We start from the raw sequence: 18,238 nt of genomic DNA, 5'->3' as shown, positions 1-18,238 counted from the left end.
TTATATATACATTATATATATATATATATATATATATATATATATATTTCCTGTACAAAATCAAGAATACCTTTTTGTCCAGTTTCAGCCATGTCAGAAAGCCTTTGGTGTCTGTGTATTGCAGGCCAAAATACCAGACCTCACGCAAACCCACCGTCTTCACCACCTGAATGCATCAACACAGAGGATAAAAATCAACCAGTTATATGCATGCTAAATGTATGAATGTAAACTGTGATATCGACTATGGCGTACATTGAAAACATATACCTAATCACCTCAGCACTTGATTAGCATGACGTTATGTTGTAGCTCAAACAACGGGAGTCTCTAGTCTTAGTAGATTAGAATAGGAACACTACACTAAAAGTTCATGCAATCAACAGGGAGGGAAAATACCACCCATCCAGACCTCTTATCAGTTAGGTGTGTGCAAATAGGCAGAGACGGTGTCCTCCACCTGGTATGTCCTGTCATACCATGAGCCTCACCAATCACCATATAACAAGGTAGTTTAGCATTACTAATCTCAACAGTATCTGAAAAATGATTTACACCCAGTGACTATGAGCATTGATTCGGGTGTGACTTAGGTATGAAAAATGCTTTTGCAATTAGTTACAAAGTTTCGTTACAAAAAAGAGTGTTGTTTTTTTCAAAGAGATACAAGTTGCTACAAGTTGATGAGTCATTGTGATAGAACAAAGTAGTGCATTTAGATTGCATAGTAGTGCAAAGTAGTAAAAATAGTATAGCATAGCATATAAATATCAGTTGTCACTTTACATCTCCTAATATCTTGTCAATAGCACTTTATTTTATAGTCCTTTTCTGTGTGTACATTCTATGTACTTATTATAACAATCTCAATAACTGGGTAATAACTAGGTACTAACCCTGAACCTACCCTTAACCCATTTTGTTACCTTGTAATATCAATAATAAATGTTCAAATAATGTTCCACAAAAGCCTGCTTTTTGATACTCACATGGTTGTTTTCTAAAAAATAATATGGATAATCAAGTAAATATAAAATTGCTTCAGTCCAGTAAGTGTTTATTTTGAAATATTGCTAAAAGTAATTCTAGTTTTTCTTACATTTACTTTATAAAAATTAGTAAAGATTTCAGTCACACTTTATTTTAAGGTTCAATTCTCGCCATTAACAAACCATTAACTACGACCTCAATAAACTCCTAATTTGCTGCTTTTTACAGTAATAGTTAGTAAAGTAGTTAAGTTAAGTTTAGGTATTGGGCAGGATTAGGGATGTAAAATATGGTCATGCAGAATATGTACTTTAGCCAAGTTAATAAGCAACTAAATAATAGTGAGAATTGGTCCCTATACTAAAGTGTTACCAAGATTTCACAACAACAAGACACGTAAACCTTTGAAGTGAATTATTGATCATATTGATAATTTAGAGGCCTTATTTGCATATCAAATATGACGCAGTAAGCTGTATAGGGTTAAAAAAACACATAAGACAGGTGATTCTTCACATGCCAACTCACTGGCTTAGCTTTAATAAACAATCAGTAGGATTTCAGGAGCATATGACCGTTGCTCACCTGCTCAAAGAGCTGTTTGCCCGTTGTAACCGACTGGATTGCAAATTCCAGCTCTGCATCCACTGTGGTGACACGGACATTGATCTGCAGAGAACGAACATAAGTGAGTGTTTTTAATGACATTGAATCAAGTATTGGAGTCAATTACAGCAAAAACATGTTTGGTATTTGTACAGAAATATAATATATACTGTACCATTACAGCAGAACAAAAGATTTGTTGGCCAAAAATGTTTAAAATGTTTCAATATTTCAAACACTAAACACCTTAATTACATTACACCATTGTCATATCAGATTTTTGGTAACACTTTATAATAACTTTCATTAATAAATCATTAAAGGGATAGTTCACCCAAAAATGAAAATTTGATGTTTATCTGCTTACCCCCAGGGCATCCAAGATGTAGGTGACTTTGTTTTTCAGTAGAACACATATGATGATTTTTAACTTTAACCGTTGCAGTCTATCAGTCGTATAATGCATGGCAATGGTAACAAAATCTATGAGAGTAAAAAAAACATGCACAGACAAATCCAAATTAAACCCTGCGGCTCATGACGACACATTGATGTCCTAAGACACGAAACGATCGGTTTGTGCGAGAAATTTATATAATTTTTTACCTCTAATACACCACTATGTCCAACTGTCTTTGGGCACGCACACGGCTTCCGGAAGTGATCTCTCGCGCGTATACGTCACTCATTGTTTACACAGTGCACAGTCATTGTAGGTACGATGGCTAATCAAAATGGTACTTGCGCTTATCCGGATTGTTCAAACCAACTTAAAACTAAAAGATTACGTTCTCTCGTGCGAACTCATTCGGGAGTGGTGACTTTCCACGTATTCCCAACTTCTGAGCCTGCTCGCCTGAAGTTATGGTTGATTGCTCTTCGGCTGGATATCAACACACCCTTTAACGTAAACTACGCCAGAGTGAGTACACACCTCACGCACCGGATGCCGTGTGCACGCCCAAAGACAGTTGGACATAGTGGTGTATTAGAGGTAAAAAATTATATAAATACTGTTCTGGCACAAACCGATCGTTTCGTGTCTTAGGGAGAATGCGTCATCACGAGTCGCATGGTTTAATTTGGATTTGTCTGTGCATGTTTTTTTTACTCTCATATATTTTGTTACCATTGCCATGCATTATATGACTGATAGACTGCAACGGTTGGAGTTAAAAATCATCATTTGTGTTCTACTGAAGAAACCAAGTCACCTACATCTTGGATGCCCTGGGGGTAAGCAGATAAACATCAAATTTAAATTTTTGGGTGAACTATCCCTTTATGGATCATTAGTTAATATATATTCAAAGAGTTAGAAATGTGAGATAATGTGCTTGTTAATGTTTGCTAATAAACTTATTAAACATTAGATAATGTTCAAACTAATTATTATTTCATGTAAGTTGAAATGCTTACAAATGTTATTAAACTTTCAGTTCCATATGATCAAGTACTTATTGAAAATCTACAAATGATTTTAACAGATGTTATAAAATGGTTAAAAGCTTGTGTAATGGACAACACTTTTGCTGCTAATGAGGTGTGATACGGGTAAGGTTAGGGACAGGTTTGGTGGTATGGGTAGGTTTAAGGGTTGGTTAAAGGGATAGTTCACTAAAATGAAAATTAGCCCATGATTTACTCACCCTCAAGGCATCCTAGGTGTATATAACATTCTTCTTTCAGACGAATACAATCGGAGTTATATTAAATAATGTTCAGGCTAATCCATGCTTTATAATGGGAGTGGATGGTAGCCCGAAATTTGAAGTCCAAAAAATTGCACCCATCCATTATAAAAGAAGTCCACACGGCTCCGGGGGGTTAATAAAGGCCTTCTAAAGCGAATCAATGCGTTTGTATAAGAAAAATATCTGTATTTATAACTTTATAAACCTTAATCTCTAGCTTCCGCTAACTGTCGTACATGCGCTCACGAGAGAATGGCATCCAGCGGATGACGTAGCACGTAGGCAAACGCGGTGACGAACGTGGAAGTGACAAACATGGAAGTGCAGAGGAGAGAGCGAAACAAAACACTGGTCACGAATTAGTAGTACAAAACGAGTATTTTTAAAGAAAAATGTCGGATTTCAATACAAGCCAAGAGGACACTGGTTTTCCAGTTTTGCTGTAAACAAAACTGGTTTCTCGCGAGACTAGCATATTCTCACCGGAGCTTATGCTACGCCAACATCTTACGTCATCCGCTGGACGACACTCTCTCGTGAGCGCGTGTACGACAGTTAGCGGAAGCTAGAGATTAAGGTTTATAAAGTTGTAAATATGGATATATTTCTTACACAAACGTATTGATTCACTTCAGAAGGCCTTTATTAACCCCCCGGAGCCGTGTGGACTTCTTTTATAATGGATGGGTGCAATTTTTTGGACTTCGAATTTTGGGCTACCATCCACTCCCATTATAAAGCATGGATTAGCCTGGACATTATTTAATATAACTCCGGTTGTATTAGTCTGAAATAAGAATGTCATATACACCTAGGATGCCTTGAGGGTGAGTAAATCATGGGCTAATTTTCATTTTTGGGTGAACTATCCCTTTAAGGGGTCAACAGTGCACAGGGGTCAATTTGATTATTATAAGGGAACACGGTTCAATCTGTTTATATTATATTTTTTTGATAAATGAACAAGTATTTTCTTTAAAAAAATTGATTTGTTTTCCCGTTTATTTATGACTCAAGGAATATCCTGTTTAATGATATACTGAACAGTAGTATACTAATATGAGTGTTGAGGTAATAAAAACATTCCCAAAATTACAATCTTTTATGTCTTTAGCAAGCATTTAGCTAAACATAACCAGCCACCCTTTACACAAACCTTGTTACATTAGCTAAAAATCCAGTGCCCATAAAGATACTAAATGTTTAGTAATCGTTTATAAACATTTACAAATGATGAATAGTTTCAATTTGAGATTGGGTACTGCAAAAACATGAACAAATGATTAATAAATGATTAGTAAAGATGTGTGAATAGGGTAAATTCAGGTCTTTCGGGACACTTTTTGCCATTGAGATGACTTGTCATAAAGTTATTTATGATTAGTAAACATTTATAAACATTTGCAAATGATGAAGAGTTTCCACTTTAGATTGAGTACTGCAAAAACATGAACAAATAATTAATAGATTATTTGTTAAGATGTGTAAATAGAGGTCTACACAACATACAAAGACCAACAAATGAAGATCATATGATCTGAAAGTTTACTGACATTTGTAAGCATTTCAATTAACATTAAATAATCATATGTTAATCATTAGGTGTTTAATGTTTAGTAAGTTCATTAGTAAACATTAACAAGAACATTATCTCATATTTCTAGCTACGTGAATATATATATTAACTAATGATCTGTTAAGCATTGTATAATGTTTGTTAAAGATTTATAAATGAAAGTTATTATAAAGTGTTACCAGATTTTTTTATATCACATCAGTTGGAACATCAGGTATCAGAGGCATGTTAACTATAATCATGGAATGTTAGGTTACCTAAATGTCATGCCATTCTACAAAGCCACTAGCAATAAAGTCTTATAACAGATCTGCATTATGTAACATCCTCCACATGACTGACAACAACGAAGATGATTTCAACAGATTCAACGGGCATTCATGGGTGTGACATTATTAATCGACGTTAACATAACATTTTTGATCATCTATGAGGTTTAGTTTTAGATTTTGTAGAAAGAAACAAACAAAACGTACTTTTGCAAACATACTTGTACTTGAAGGAATAACAAGCAAACAGTGATAAAACACTAAAAATCTGTGTCTAGAGGAGATTCCATGAATTCTTTGGTAAAAATCTCTTGTTCAAGTTCACGCTTCAGTCCAGCACACTTTATACAAGCTTTCATTACAACCCAGTGTACCTTGACAGCCTTACAAGCATTGTCAAAGTTGCACAACCTTCATGTGAACTAACTCTAGAGCTGTAAAGATAAACCCTTCAAACTTGTGCAACAAACGTTAGCAAAGTTATTTTCAGTAAGCAAGACCCATCAACATGTCAGTTCAACACTTTCTTCCTTTTATTCGCAAATCTTAAATAAATGACCTTCATATATCCAGGATTAGCACATTTAGTGGCTCTAATCATGAGAAAATTGACAACTGCTATAATACTCACACTGCAATAACTGTTACACCCTGGTGTTAGTATTTCGCCACATCAGCAAGTAAATGATCTGCATGTTTAGAACAGTATTGGTCACCTACTGTAGAACTTAGTTGCAACAATTTTCACTACTTAAAGGGGTCATATGATGCGATTTCAAGTTTTCCTTTCTCTTTGGAGTGTTACAAGCTGTTCATGAATAGATAAGATCCCTAAAGACTAAAGTCTCAAACTCAAAGAGATATTCTATTTCAAAGTTAAGACTCGTCCACGCCTTCCTAAAACGCCTAATTTGAACACGCCCCCACATGTCTACATCACTGTGTGGGAAGATTTGCATAACACCGCCCAAATGTTTATGCAAAGAAAGAAGGCGTAACTTTGATTCTCGCTGTAGTATTGTTGCTGCCGCCGTCATGTCGTGGAGACGCTGTGTGTTTTGTTGTGAAAGCGAAAATACTTTGTTTGGTCTTCCAAAAGAGGACACAACTAGAAATCAGAGGTTAAGTTGTATTTACAACACTGTTCCAGAACAGTTCAAACCAAATATTCGCGTGTGCAAAGCATTTTACTGAAGACTGTTTCCTGAACCTGGGAGAGTAGCCTACAATGCCGGCTGTTCTGACTCACAGCCTGTAAGTATGTTTTCATATTTAAAGAATTTGCCACTGACGATTCAAACGAAAGTTTTAAGCAGTGTAGAGTAGCGCTTGTTGTTTGTTGTTTCTCCGATCACAAATGCAGACATGGTTATGTTTGCGCGGCGCAATGCAACACAACGCGTAAAAAGACAGTAAAAGTCATTATAATCCGTAATTATGTCCCCACTGGATGCAACAAATGCCTCGTTTATAATGGGTTTTATTGGTTTTGTCTGGATGTGCCTCACACATCCTGAAAAGTGAAGCTGTGGGCTCTTTGATCGCCCCCTGGTGGCTGGCTGCAGTACAGGTCATAAACCCCACCCTCTCCATGTAAACGAATGGGACTTGAGTCAAAATTTAAAAATAGATTACACTTCCAATACAATTTTCCGAAAGATGGTCATTAAAGGTAGTTGTTATCACGCTGATATATGTTAAATGGTTAGTTTTTGTGATAAGTTTGATTTTAGCTAGTAATTTGATGCTATAAAAACGGGGCGTGTTGTTATGGTTGATTGGGTCTGCGGGAGTTTGATACCGCGGCTCCACCTCATGACAATACTGCGCAGACTCTGGCTCCAAACGAATCTCTACTGCGCAGACTCGGGCTCCAAATGACGTCATTTACTCAAGATGGCAGCAGCCAAACTGAGAAGCTTTGGGTTCACTTTTCTATAGTGGAAGGAATAGGAGACGCATCATCCATCTTTTTTTACAGTCTATGGTTTTGTCTCATCGCGCCGGGACACAGCATCACAGTATGGTAAGGGAGGTAACATTTCCGTCACACACTTGAGGTATTCGGCCAATCACAACGCACTAGATAGCTGGCCAATCAGAGCACACCTCGCTTTTTAGACCGATGAGCTTTGTAAAAATCGACTCGTTTCAGAAAGGCAGGGCATAGAGGAGAAACAATAATGTACAGTATGTGGAAAATAATGTGTTTTTTAACCTTAAACCGCATAAACACATTTCATTACACCAAATACACAAAATAATGTTCTTTTTTAGCAACGTCACATGACCCCTTTAAAATTCTATAAATATCTGCGAGCAACCATTAATGTTACACTGTAGAAAATATTACTAATTGTAATAAAATATAACTAATTGTGTGATTAAATACAGATAAAAGGCTTAGGGCTTAGTTTATTATACACTACTGGTTAAAAGTTTGGGGTCTGTAATTTTTATTTGATTGATTGATTGATTTTTTTGAAAGTCTATTATGCTCACCAAGGCTGCATTTATTTAAAAATAAATAAACAGTAAAAAGTATTGTGAAATATTTTACAGTTATTTAAAATAACTGATTTCTTTTATAGAATATTTTAAAATGCAATGTATTCCTGTGATGGCAAAGGTTAATTTTCAGCAGCCATTACTTCAGCCTTCAGATGATTCTTCAGAAATTAAAATATGCTGATTTGATACTCAAGATTTATTATTATTGTCAAAGCAGTTACGCTTCTGAATATTTTTGTGAAAACCGTGATACATTTTCAAAATACCAGCATTTATTTGAAATAAAAAAACTTTTGTGACATTATAAATGTCTTTACTATTACAGTTGATCGATTTAATGCATTCTTGATGAATAAAAGTAACCTATTCATTCTTTCAAAAAAACTAATCTTACCCCAATTTTTTTTTTATTATTTATTGATTTTTTTATGATTTGATGACTTTTTATATTTTATTTTATCTAATTTATAATAACAATACATTACATTTTACAGCTACAATTTAATTTAATTCTGAATTACCACTGCAATTATGGCAAAAAAATCGATACCAGCATTTATTTGAAATAAAAAAACTTTTGTGACATTATAAATGTCTTTACTATTACAGTTGATCGATTTAATGCATTCTTGATGAATAAAAGTAACCTATTCATTCTTTCAAAAAAACAAATCTTACCCCAATTTTTTTTTATTATTTATTGATTTTTTTATGATTTGATGACTTTTTATATTTTATTTTATCTAATTTATAATAACAATACATTACATTTTACAGCTACAATTTAATTTAATTCTGAATTACCACTGCAAAAAAATCTATTACATTTAAAAGACAATACATGTACTTTCACTGCAAAATCTAGATATGTTTTTATTAAGTAATACGATTCAACCTGTAATTTAAACTGGTGAATTTGTCCACTTAGATTCTCAACCTCATATTTAGTTAGTAATCAAGTATAAAGATGTTAATGCAAATTACAATAAAACAGAAAGTACAAGGTCTCCAATCTTCTGAGTATCCTGACTAAGACTATCAGTGTAACATAATGTAAATGAACCTTTATCAGCGAGCCCTTAGATAAGGCACACTAGGCTTGCAACTCTGTCAAAAGAGTTTAAATCACTGCTGGGATCTCTATATATGATAACTATACTACGTGCATAATTAATACTATACATTGATAAACACATACTTTCAAAAATCTTTTGGGTCTTGTCAGTAAGAGGCAAACAAGCTGCCTCTTTTCAGCTTGTCCTTATCCAGAGAATATAAACATTAATCCCAATGCCAGCATGGCAGATTTAATCTATAATCTTCAAAGCTTGTCCTCTCGGTTGGATTTGTCCTAACAATGGAACTGACTGCGTGAGTGCTACTGTTTAATCTAGCAGTCACCATCTCCATGAGCAACCATCAGAGCTGCAAATTTATCTAACAGGAAGAAAGACCCGATACGTCCTAACACAGCGTGACGGCTAAACCTGCATGTCTCATTTGCCTGATGGCTACAGGCTCACAAGCCGGTGCTAACCCACTCTCCTCAAATCACAGATAAGTGTTTGTGCTCAAGCACTTCTTCACAGGCTTAAAGAAGCGTTAGGTCCATATCAGATTTAACACATGTAATTCACAAATGGAAATGGACATGACCTTTCTGGTTAAAATCCATATGTTTCTATAATAGAAAAAAATGTTATGGTCACAATTTATTTTAAGATTTTAGCCACTTTAAATCACATTTCATTGCATGATTTTGCAGTGTCACATTCATTTCGAAAAGTGCAAGTACAAATATCCCATACCCCAATTTATAGTTCATGAAAGCTGCATTTACCGTACAATAATTACAATAAAACTGGGGTTTAAAGTATGTGTGTGATCAGAACTGATCTCTCTCTTCTTCTTTTTTTCTTTTTACAGATTTTGAAAAATACATTTTGGAGGACAACTTTAAATGAACTATAACAATGGCAATGTGTGATAACTGACAATGTATGACATAATGGGAGATTTTTTGTATTTGATTTTAACAAAATAATTCATAATTTCATTCAATTATAATGTGCTATTCAACCATGGGGACTACCTCAGGAATGCTATATTTCCATATTTCTCTCGGACACTTATTGATAAGGGCGCTAATTTATAATAAAATACAACAATTGTTGCAATATTATAAAATATTTGTATTAAAATCTGTAGAAAATAGGGCACAATATACTGTATTAATATAAAGGAATCGTCTGTATGTATTAATCGTTTTACCTGTATTTTAATTTTTGAACTTTATTGCATCTATTTCTGTAAAATAACTGGATAATATCTTGGCAGAATATTACTAAAATCACATTTTCCTTTTTTTTTACAGTGTATTATTATATATTTTAATAGTTTATATATTAGAATAGATTCAAAAAGAAAATATACATTTCAACATTCCACTCTTACCGATAAAATATCGAAACTATTTACGAATAAGGAAATAAAAAACCTTTTTGAATAAGCTGTACCTCTCTTGAATGTTAAGGGCAATCATGAGAGTGACATCACATCCTGGTACTCAATTACTAAAGTCAAAAGTATGTTCACAGCTGAACAATCTGCATCTAGCTAATATTTTACTTTTGTGGCATTCTGCGCACATGAGCACAGCATGAATTCATCCTCATTGTCTAAGTCTAGTTAATGTGTAAAGACACATACTCAAGTATGTTAACCATCAAATTAATAGTTAGTATCCGGCTAAAATTAGAGGTAATCACAACACCTTGAAATATACAAAATTATATAAATTCCAAGTATAACCACTAATCATAACCATTCATAAGGCTACACAATATTACTCCTCAACATTGTAAAATAAAATAAATACAAACGAGGCAATAAATTGCTGCTTTATCTTGATTTAAGCGCTAAAGGTTATCCTTTCTTTAAACACTGTGGATTTTTAAGGTCAGTCGGAACACATTACAAAAATATTGAATTAAATATGAAAAACTAATGTGAAGCTATGAAACGTCTTTTGTAATGTGAGTCTTTATGACAGAGGCCTGCTGTGTCAAGTCACATACAAAACCACTGAACAAGACAGAATTATTCAAATTTATCAACAATAAACATACATTATTCTAGATATAAGTAAATGGATTAATATGCGATGTTGTACACAAGAAAGATCACTTGTGTAACACTGGTCATTTACATATTTGTTCCCATTTATGACACGGTTATCCAGTTTTATTCTTTATGTAATAAATCTGTATGTTTAATATAAAAAGAAAAGAACTACTTACAGGCTTAGGCATTGTCAGTCTTGTGTTTGGGCCAGCAGAAGAAGAGCTCGCGACCGATCTGACCAGTGAACGCTAGAGACTCATTTCTGACTCATTTTCGAGAGATGGTGTCAAAGCCTCGCCCCAGCGATACCTAGCACGGTAAGTTAGTTGGACCACTGGAGTTAAAGAGTGCCAGCAGCTCTGCTCACAGTGTACCTGCGCTGTAACATCGACCTTTGATCGGGCTCGCGTCCAGAACTACAGCGCGAAGAGGATTCTTGTCGCGTCGTTAACAATGATAGAAGCTCTTTAACAGCTCACTGTCACACTATAACATTACATTCCATATACATACACAGCGCGGAGAAAACATGGGCGCGGTTGAGCTTGATAATCTACTGCAAGGTGGATATCTGGGCAGTTCTGGGCATTTTCTGTACTTTGGTAGGCTACAGGTAGGCTAATAAACAAACATTCATCCCCAGAAAGTATTTGAACACAGGATTACAATTGTTTAAATGTCAAAAAAATATAGAAAATGTTCACGAGAAAGGCATTTATTTAAAACGTGCAATTATTTCAAAGCATTTATTTTAAATAAATATAGCATAAGAACACCTTTCAAGCAAACCTTTATTTTTTAAATTTTTTTTATGGATTTAAATGCTAAAGTAATAGGCTCTTCAAAAAAAGATTAATACGTCTACTAAAAATTAGCCTAGAATAGAAATTAGGCAACACTAGATTGTTAAAAGTAATTGCAATGGTGTAAACAAAAATTCCTGTATTTGCATCAAATTTCTATCAACATTATATTTTATTTAATTTTTTACAATATTGAAAAATAAAGATTACTTGACTAAGCCACTAAGAACGCAAAACTATTTATCCTATGGGTTATCTGTATTCCATACAGTCATGTCTTTATATGTTTATTCCTATTTTTATAGTATTTGTATAAGCCTTGTGGCAATACAATTGAAACATAAATCCAATATAAGGAAATTCTAAAAACCGTTACCTAAAATATTGTTTCTCCTCATATTTCTTAAAATAGTTTTTGGTGGCTCTCAAGGTTGGTTCTAACATGAAAACATTGCAAACCCCTGATCTAATGCTATGACATTCATACATTTTTTTAAATACTTTTTGGGGTCACTGTGTGTATATATATATAATTATGATTTTAAGTTGCATGTTCTTAAATAATAATAATAAAATGATGGTTAAATAATTTTTCTTAGTGACTCAGAATGTATAAGGTGTATTTCATGTCTTTATTTCAAAAGACATACATACATATGATTTACATTGTTTTTAAGCATGTACATCAGTTCTGTAAACATTGCACAAAAACTTTAAATCTGTGTAGTGAATTTTCCTCAAAGTGCCTTTCAGTTACATACATACATAAAATTCAACATATTCAGCACAACTCTATGTCAGAATTGTACTTGAAGCCCTGAAATGTTAACGCCTCATTATGAGGTCATGTGCAAAGACATTTTGCCTCCACCAAAAAGTAGCAACAATAATACAAATGTACAGTAAATCAGACATATGTCTCTCTGACGTTTTCTTGATTGCACCAAACTGGCATTGATGCTTCATACCCAGTTTCAGATGTGGTCCTCTGTCTCAACTCTGAGGAGGATCCGCTCATACTATCACAACATGTCTCTGAACTGTCTGTGTTGTGGATATCAAAATGTTCATTCCCAGAAGACAAATCCAATGTCTCTTCACTTGAAGATCTCGAGTGGCTACAAGATTGCTTTGACAGACATCTAGCATCCTGAACAGTCAACGATTTACAGCTCGAGAGAGCAACATGGGAACTGTCCTGAACAGCTTGCTGATAACATGGAGGATTGCTTGGTATCCTGCTGTCCACCTGCTGGAAAACCTCCTCGCTAGACAAGCGCCTCGGCTCCAGAGGAGGATTCAGTACCTCAGGAAGGGTCTGGCTGTGGTGTAGGGCTCTCTCGATGGCCCGTTTGGTGGAGCCGCTTCGCCCAAAGACAGTTCTGCTTCTGATGTGTGCGCTCTTCATGGATTGCGTGCGTCTTTTGGGGGTCTCCAAGCGATTCGGTGCAGGTGCCGATTGGCGGGTGGGGAAGGAATGTTTGCGTTGAAGGGCTTTTTTCTGATTGCATAAAGGCACAACAAGAGGACTGTTGTGGATTGAGCTCTCAGAAGCGCTGGAGAAACAACTCTCAAGTGAACTTGAAGAACAAAACGAGCAGTCTTTAGAGGTTGTCCTGGCCCCGTAGCTCTTCCCCAAGCTGTGGCCTGCTCTAACCACAATACAGTCATCAGAGATCTGCTTTGTTAAGAGTTTGTCATAAAAGTCCATTTCTGTCTGGCTCCTGGAGAGGGAAAGGTGCTGCTCAACTCCCTGTCTTAAGTTGATTACTGGTTCTGAACATCTGCGAGTCAGTTTTTTTGTCCAAAGTTCCTCATTGCTGGAATGTTCCTGGGATTTCTCTTCAGCGCCGGATTTGATAGAGTCCATGTCAGAACTACTTCCCTTGTAGCCGTCTGCATCAGGGTCATTACTGTCGTACGCAGAGTCAAGATGATGCGAAGAAAAAGAGTCTGAAGGAGAAATCAAGGACAGATACTCATTAATTATCAAATCGTTATCAAATCATTGCTTACATTTGCTTTGCTAAATCTGTGCTGTCGTATGTAAAGAGTGCCTATGCATTGGAGAAACCTGGACAGATGCTCAGTGGGAATTTGACAGCCAATTGGATTTCTGAAGGTACAACTGGACCCGCCTCTCTCAAATACTCATTGGTCAATGGATTTCTACATCAGAGTTCTATACTCTATACCAGGGATCCTCAAATCTGGCCCACGAGATCCACTTTCCTGCTGAGTTTAGCTCTAACCCTAATCAAGCACACCTGAGCATGCTAATCAATGTCTTCAGGATCATTAGAAAATCCCAGGTAGGTGAGTTTGATCAGGGTTGGAGCTAAACTCTGCAGCGCATTGGCCCTCCAGGGCAAGATTTGAGGAACCCTGCTCTATACTTTTACTCTATGTCAACAATAATTATCTCATTTGTGTGTTTTCTTTCTTCTAAGTTGATACATTAACTCCAGTGCATAGGCATCCTAAAAGACTAAATATTTAAAAATGTACCTTGATTATCACTGAGTTCATCTTCATCAGAGTCTCCAAACAGCGCCAGCGCATCCTCACCGAATATTTGAGGGCAGTTGCCAATGAGAAAGTCAGTCAGTTTTGTCACCTGCAAATACATTGCCAGAGAGACACGAGAATTAAACAAAGGGCACTTCAACAACAAGAAAGATCACATGGATTAGGTCAAAATAAGTCTGCATATGAAACTAGTTTGATCTTTTCTTCCTCTGTTGAGTTTCAGTTTTACTCAGTCGGCTGTTTTCTGGCTCTTGGCCACATCATGTGAGGAGTTTTTAAGCTCAAGACTTTCAGAAGTCACTTTACACTCACCTCTTCTATTTTTTCCAAGTTGTCTGTTTGGAGCAAGTTGGGGGAAACACATTTAGCCAGATTGATGGAAACCATCTTGTTTGTATCTGCATTCTCACTTATGTGGTAGAGCAGAACCATCAAGTGCTTCAAGAGCTGAATATTTGGCTCAGGAAGCGTGTTGATCACCCTAAAGAAAAACAAAGGACACTTGGTCACAATTACAGTTCATTTACACTAAACACTTTCTATTCAACCCAACTGCATCATTAGATAACTTACATTTTAATTTCAGCAAGCTTCTGATCTTCATCTTCCTTTTCCATTGCAGTCATCCAGGATTTGCACTTCTCCTCCATTAGCAAACCGCCAGGCAGATGTCTAAGAAAATCCTGCAAATCGAAATACAAAAGATAGACATTAGTGATCAAATATGCATATTTTAGACCTAATAATTGTTAATGAGTCAAACCAAATCAAATTGCACAAGCTTGTTCCTTACCTTGACAAGAGCAGCAAGCAAAATGACCGACTGCTCTTTCAGATCCACTTCTATCCCATCGTTGAGCTGTGCCTTGATCTCTCTGAGAGCCCTGACGTTCCCGGCCTTCCTGAACACCCCTTCAGTGTCCAGACCCTTTCTCAGCAGCAAGGTAAGGATATCCTGCAAACGAAATGAAGACATTTCAATTACTAAAACCACATACATTTAATACCAAATTTGTTTAGGATTTTGCGTTGAAGTTCTATTGTATAACAAAATGACAATCCTTACCATAATTGCTTTGGGAGGACACCCATCTTTTTGACAGATATCAGACAAGGGTCGCCCAAACAGTGTGTTTTTGGGATGTTCCATGTTCTTTTTCTGTACACGTCGCAAGATGCTCTTCCAGCGCCTTTGACTGATGTTTCCTGTTAAATATCAATAAAGAAAAAATAAAAATCACTATATTCTTTTAAAAGAACTAGTCTGCTGTTCTAATTTACAGTAAACTGCATTTACTCTTGGTCCAAAACAACATATTAAAGAGCAATGACATTTAAAAGAAGAGAAGTGAGACTTTTAGCTTACCAGTGTGGGAGATGCAGGTCAGATTGGCTTTAGTCTGCTGACTAAGGGAAATTCCCGTATTCACTTGAACCTAATAAAAATGAAAGCAATTAATGAGATGAAGCAATAGACTACACTGGTATATCTATTAAAAAACAGAACTAAACATAGTAACTGGGGGATTCTGGGTTGGTGCAACAAGAGCTTAACAGAGCAAGCTTTGTAAACATCATGACTAAACCATGCGTAGGTGAGATTTATTGACATTTAACAGGTCAGGACTTTGTAGCATCCCATTGTAGGCTTTGTTCTCAACACTCAGACTTAAAAGAATCCATAATTGCACTAATCTATCAATCAGAAGGTGATGAGGAGCGCTGTATGCGTAAGATCTTGGGATCAATATACTTACAGCTGTGGCTGGCATGCTGATTAAGTCCATGCTGCTTTGGGTCAACGATTTAGACTGAAACGGAAAGAACAAAAGATGTGTTTATCCTGTCAATGAGATCTTGGGAAGTAAGTCAATTCAAATACGCACTAATCAGTTTCCATGATGACATTAAGTGACAATAGATGTGTGAAACTGATGGGTGAATGTGATAACTTACCACGCCGTGAGCACTCAGCACCTTCATAGGTTTGCTGTGATGCGAGGACCAATAGATGCAGTCCTCTAGGTAAGATTACCTAAAAAATGGTTTGAGTTGTTATTATAGAACTATAGCAACTTAATACAGAATGTATCATAGAATCAAACTTTGCAAATCAACACCTGGAGTTCATGGCACAAATAATGAATTATAAAAATGTAATGAAATTTTATATATTTGATACATATGACATTTTTTAGCAAAATATTAAGTTGTAATAATAATTACAGTAAAAAAAACTATGTAGGCATTATATAACTTAATTAGCTAACAGCTTTAAAACATAGAAAAAACAAGCAATAACACAAAACTATAATATAAACCACGATTGTTCTTAACATTAATAATAATAAGAAATGAGCACTAAATCAGCATACTAGAATGATTTCTGAAGGATCATGTGACACTGAAGACTGGAATAATGAAAGCTGAAAATTCAGCATTGCCATCACAGGAATAAATTACATTTCAAAATATATTAGAATAAAAAAACTGATATTTAAAATTGTAGTAATATTGATGTTTTACTGTATTTTTGATCAAATAAATGCAAAAAAAAAACACGTTTAAACAGTTGTATAGATAGTTCAAACAATGTGCATTTGGAATTTATCTAAGGTCTTTATAGTTACTGAGTTATAGCCTTTGTGAGAACTAGCCCCGGTGGTTGAGTCTTTGCCCACAAGTGCATTATAAGGCGCCCCCTTTCCGTAAAACTCTGGAAATAAAAGAAACACAACAGGATTTCCACATACTTTGAACAAGGAACTCCCATGCCATTCTTGATTGCATAAATCTATATAGACTGTCATCACAAATTACAATTTCTAGCCAACGAAATAGATTCGAACTCAACATAGCCGCACTATAGAAATTCCCGTAACTCTTGGAACTATACTAAATAGCCCTGGAAATCCCTTTTTTTTCCCACAGCTGGAAAGTTCATCCATTAAATGCAAATAGGCATGTGGTTTCCAATACACTGCTTAGTGCTTATAGGCTATATAGGAGCAAAATAGGGAACAAAGCATATCTATTCAACACTGATCTCTCCAACTGACAGATGGAGTTCCTCAAACAAGGTAATAGCTTCCACCAGCACACAAAAGACTGGAGAACGTTATGTTGCATAAAATATCTAACCTTTTCCAGTTGTAACGTCAAAAACTACACCTTTAATGGCCATGTAAATTGGTTGTCCGTCCTGTAAAGTGGGAGGGGGGCGTTTAAAGGTCTTTAGTAAATGCATTTTGCATTTAATCTTGAAAACGTCGTTAGAAATATCATATAAAACTTGTTTTTGTGACACAGCACATAGCCTACCTCGCTCCCATCGTATCTTTGCAACTCCTCCTCGGTGAACACTAGACGCACCGGTTTCTGTGCGTTTTTTATTTTACTCTCATTTGAGGAACAAATACTTAGTAAGGCGTATAATACAACACTACGGGCATAAAACATTGTGGACGGTCGTGTTGAGGTTTATGTTGTAAGAACCGAGTCTGCGGCGTCAGTTTCCTAGTTGTCATGTGTTTCCATTCAGCCTTTCAGATGCTGATCTCGGATCAGCTTTCACAATCTGAGGTGGAAATGCTCCATTTGTTACGGAACACAATCTGTAATAGGTGCTTTAGGACATAATGGTTTGACATCAATGTATCGTTATTTAGGGTCCGAGATACAGTGGACGTGTACGGTTTGCATGAATATGAAACACACTTCTGCTTCGGGAACTTTCTAAACTTCCAGCCGCAAGTTTTTGCTTCTCCATTCACGTGAGACGGACCGGAAGTGACGCCGACGACTGAAACTCCTCGAGCACGTTCGTCGGCCGTTAAAAGAGAGAATTCCCCCCAGTTTCCATAGGTATTATCCACAAAGTTGAATGAATCTCTACATGTAGAACAATAATAAATCTTTTTTATTATTTATTGTTTTTTGAAAGTCCATATGCATCAGGAAAACAAACATTTTAAACCACAAAGTCGTGTATGTTATAATGCAGATATTAATATTTACATATATTTCTACTGTCAGGATATTATTGTAGCCTATATTTGCTTTATTTATCTATTCCTTTGTACAAATACTCAAAAGGCAAGTTGTTGTGGTAGTGACCATTTTAGATCATTTTGAACC

At 35.7% G+C, this 18,238-nt stretch overlaps 3 protein-coding genes across 3 annotated transcripts in view; all 3 read right to left on the bottom strand.

Annotated features, from left to right (window-relative positions):
- Positions 1-11,306, bottom strand: part of LOC107586887 (ezrin-like) — a 20,132-nt gene extending 8,826 nt beyond the window's left edge. Inside the window, exons 1-3 of the mRNA XM_016274434.1 lie at positions 10,946-11,306; positions 1,576-1,659; positions 71-166 (exon numbers count right to left, since the gene is read on the bottom strand). Coding sequence (XP_016129920.1) covers positions 71-166; positions 1,576-1,659; positions 10,946-10,957 — 192 coding nt within the window. The 5' untranslated portion in view covers positions 10,958-11,306. The remainder of the gene's footprint in view (positions 1-70; positions 167-1,575; positions 1,660-10,945) is intronic.
- An 889-nt stretch (positions 11,307-12,195) lies between these two features.
- On the bottom strand, positions 12,196-16,169 carry LOC107586907 (T-cell activation Rho GTPase-activating protein-like). The gene is made up of 9 exons (XM_016274457.1): positions 16,058-16,169; positions 15,859-15,912; positions 15,468-15,537; positions 15,168-15,307; positions 14,895-15,056; positions 14,675-14,784; positions 14,414-14,582; positions 14,081-14,189; positions 12,196-13,525 (listed from the first exon to the last, which is right to left on the bottom strand). The coding sequence occupies exons 1-9, from the start codon at positions 16,082-16,084 to the stop codon at positions 12,480-12,482; spliced, it is 1,887 nt and encodes a 628-aa protein (XP_016129943.1). The 5' UTR covers positions 16,085-16,169; the 3' UTR covers positions 12,196-12,479.
- A 517-nt stretch (positions 16,170-16,686) lies between these two features.
- Positions 16,687-17,909, bottom strand: nenf (neudesin neurotrophic factor). Its single transcript, XM_016274433.1, has 3 exons — positions 17,423-17,909; positions 17,243-17,303; positions 16,687-16,817 (listed from the first exon to the last, which is right to left on the bottom strand). The coding sequence occupies exons 1-3, from the start codon at positions 17,558-17,560 to the stop codon at positions 16,687-16,689; spliced, it is 330 nt and encodes a 109-aa protein (XP_016129919.1). The 5' UTR covers positions 17,561-17,909.
- Positions 17,910-18,238: the final 329 nt, after the last annotated feature.

This window comes from Sinocyclocheilus grahami, unplaced genomic scaffold, assembly GCF_001515645.1.
Source record: "Sinocyclocheilus grahami isolate Dianchi unplaced genomic scaffold, SAMN03320097.WGS_v1.1 scaffold86.1, whole genome shotgun sequence".
NCBI classification, from domain to species: Eukaryota; Metazoa; Chordata; class Actinopteri; order Cypriniformes; family Cyprinidae; genus Sinocyclocheilus; species Sinocyclocheilus grahami.
This window is presented reverse-complemented; position numbering and strand designations above follow the sequence as displayed.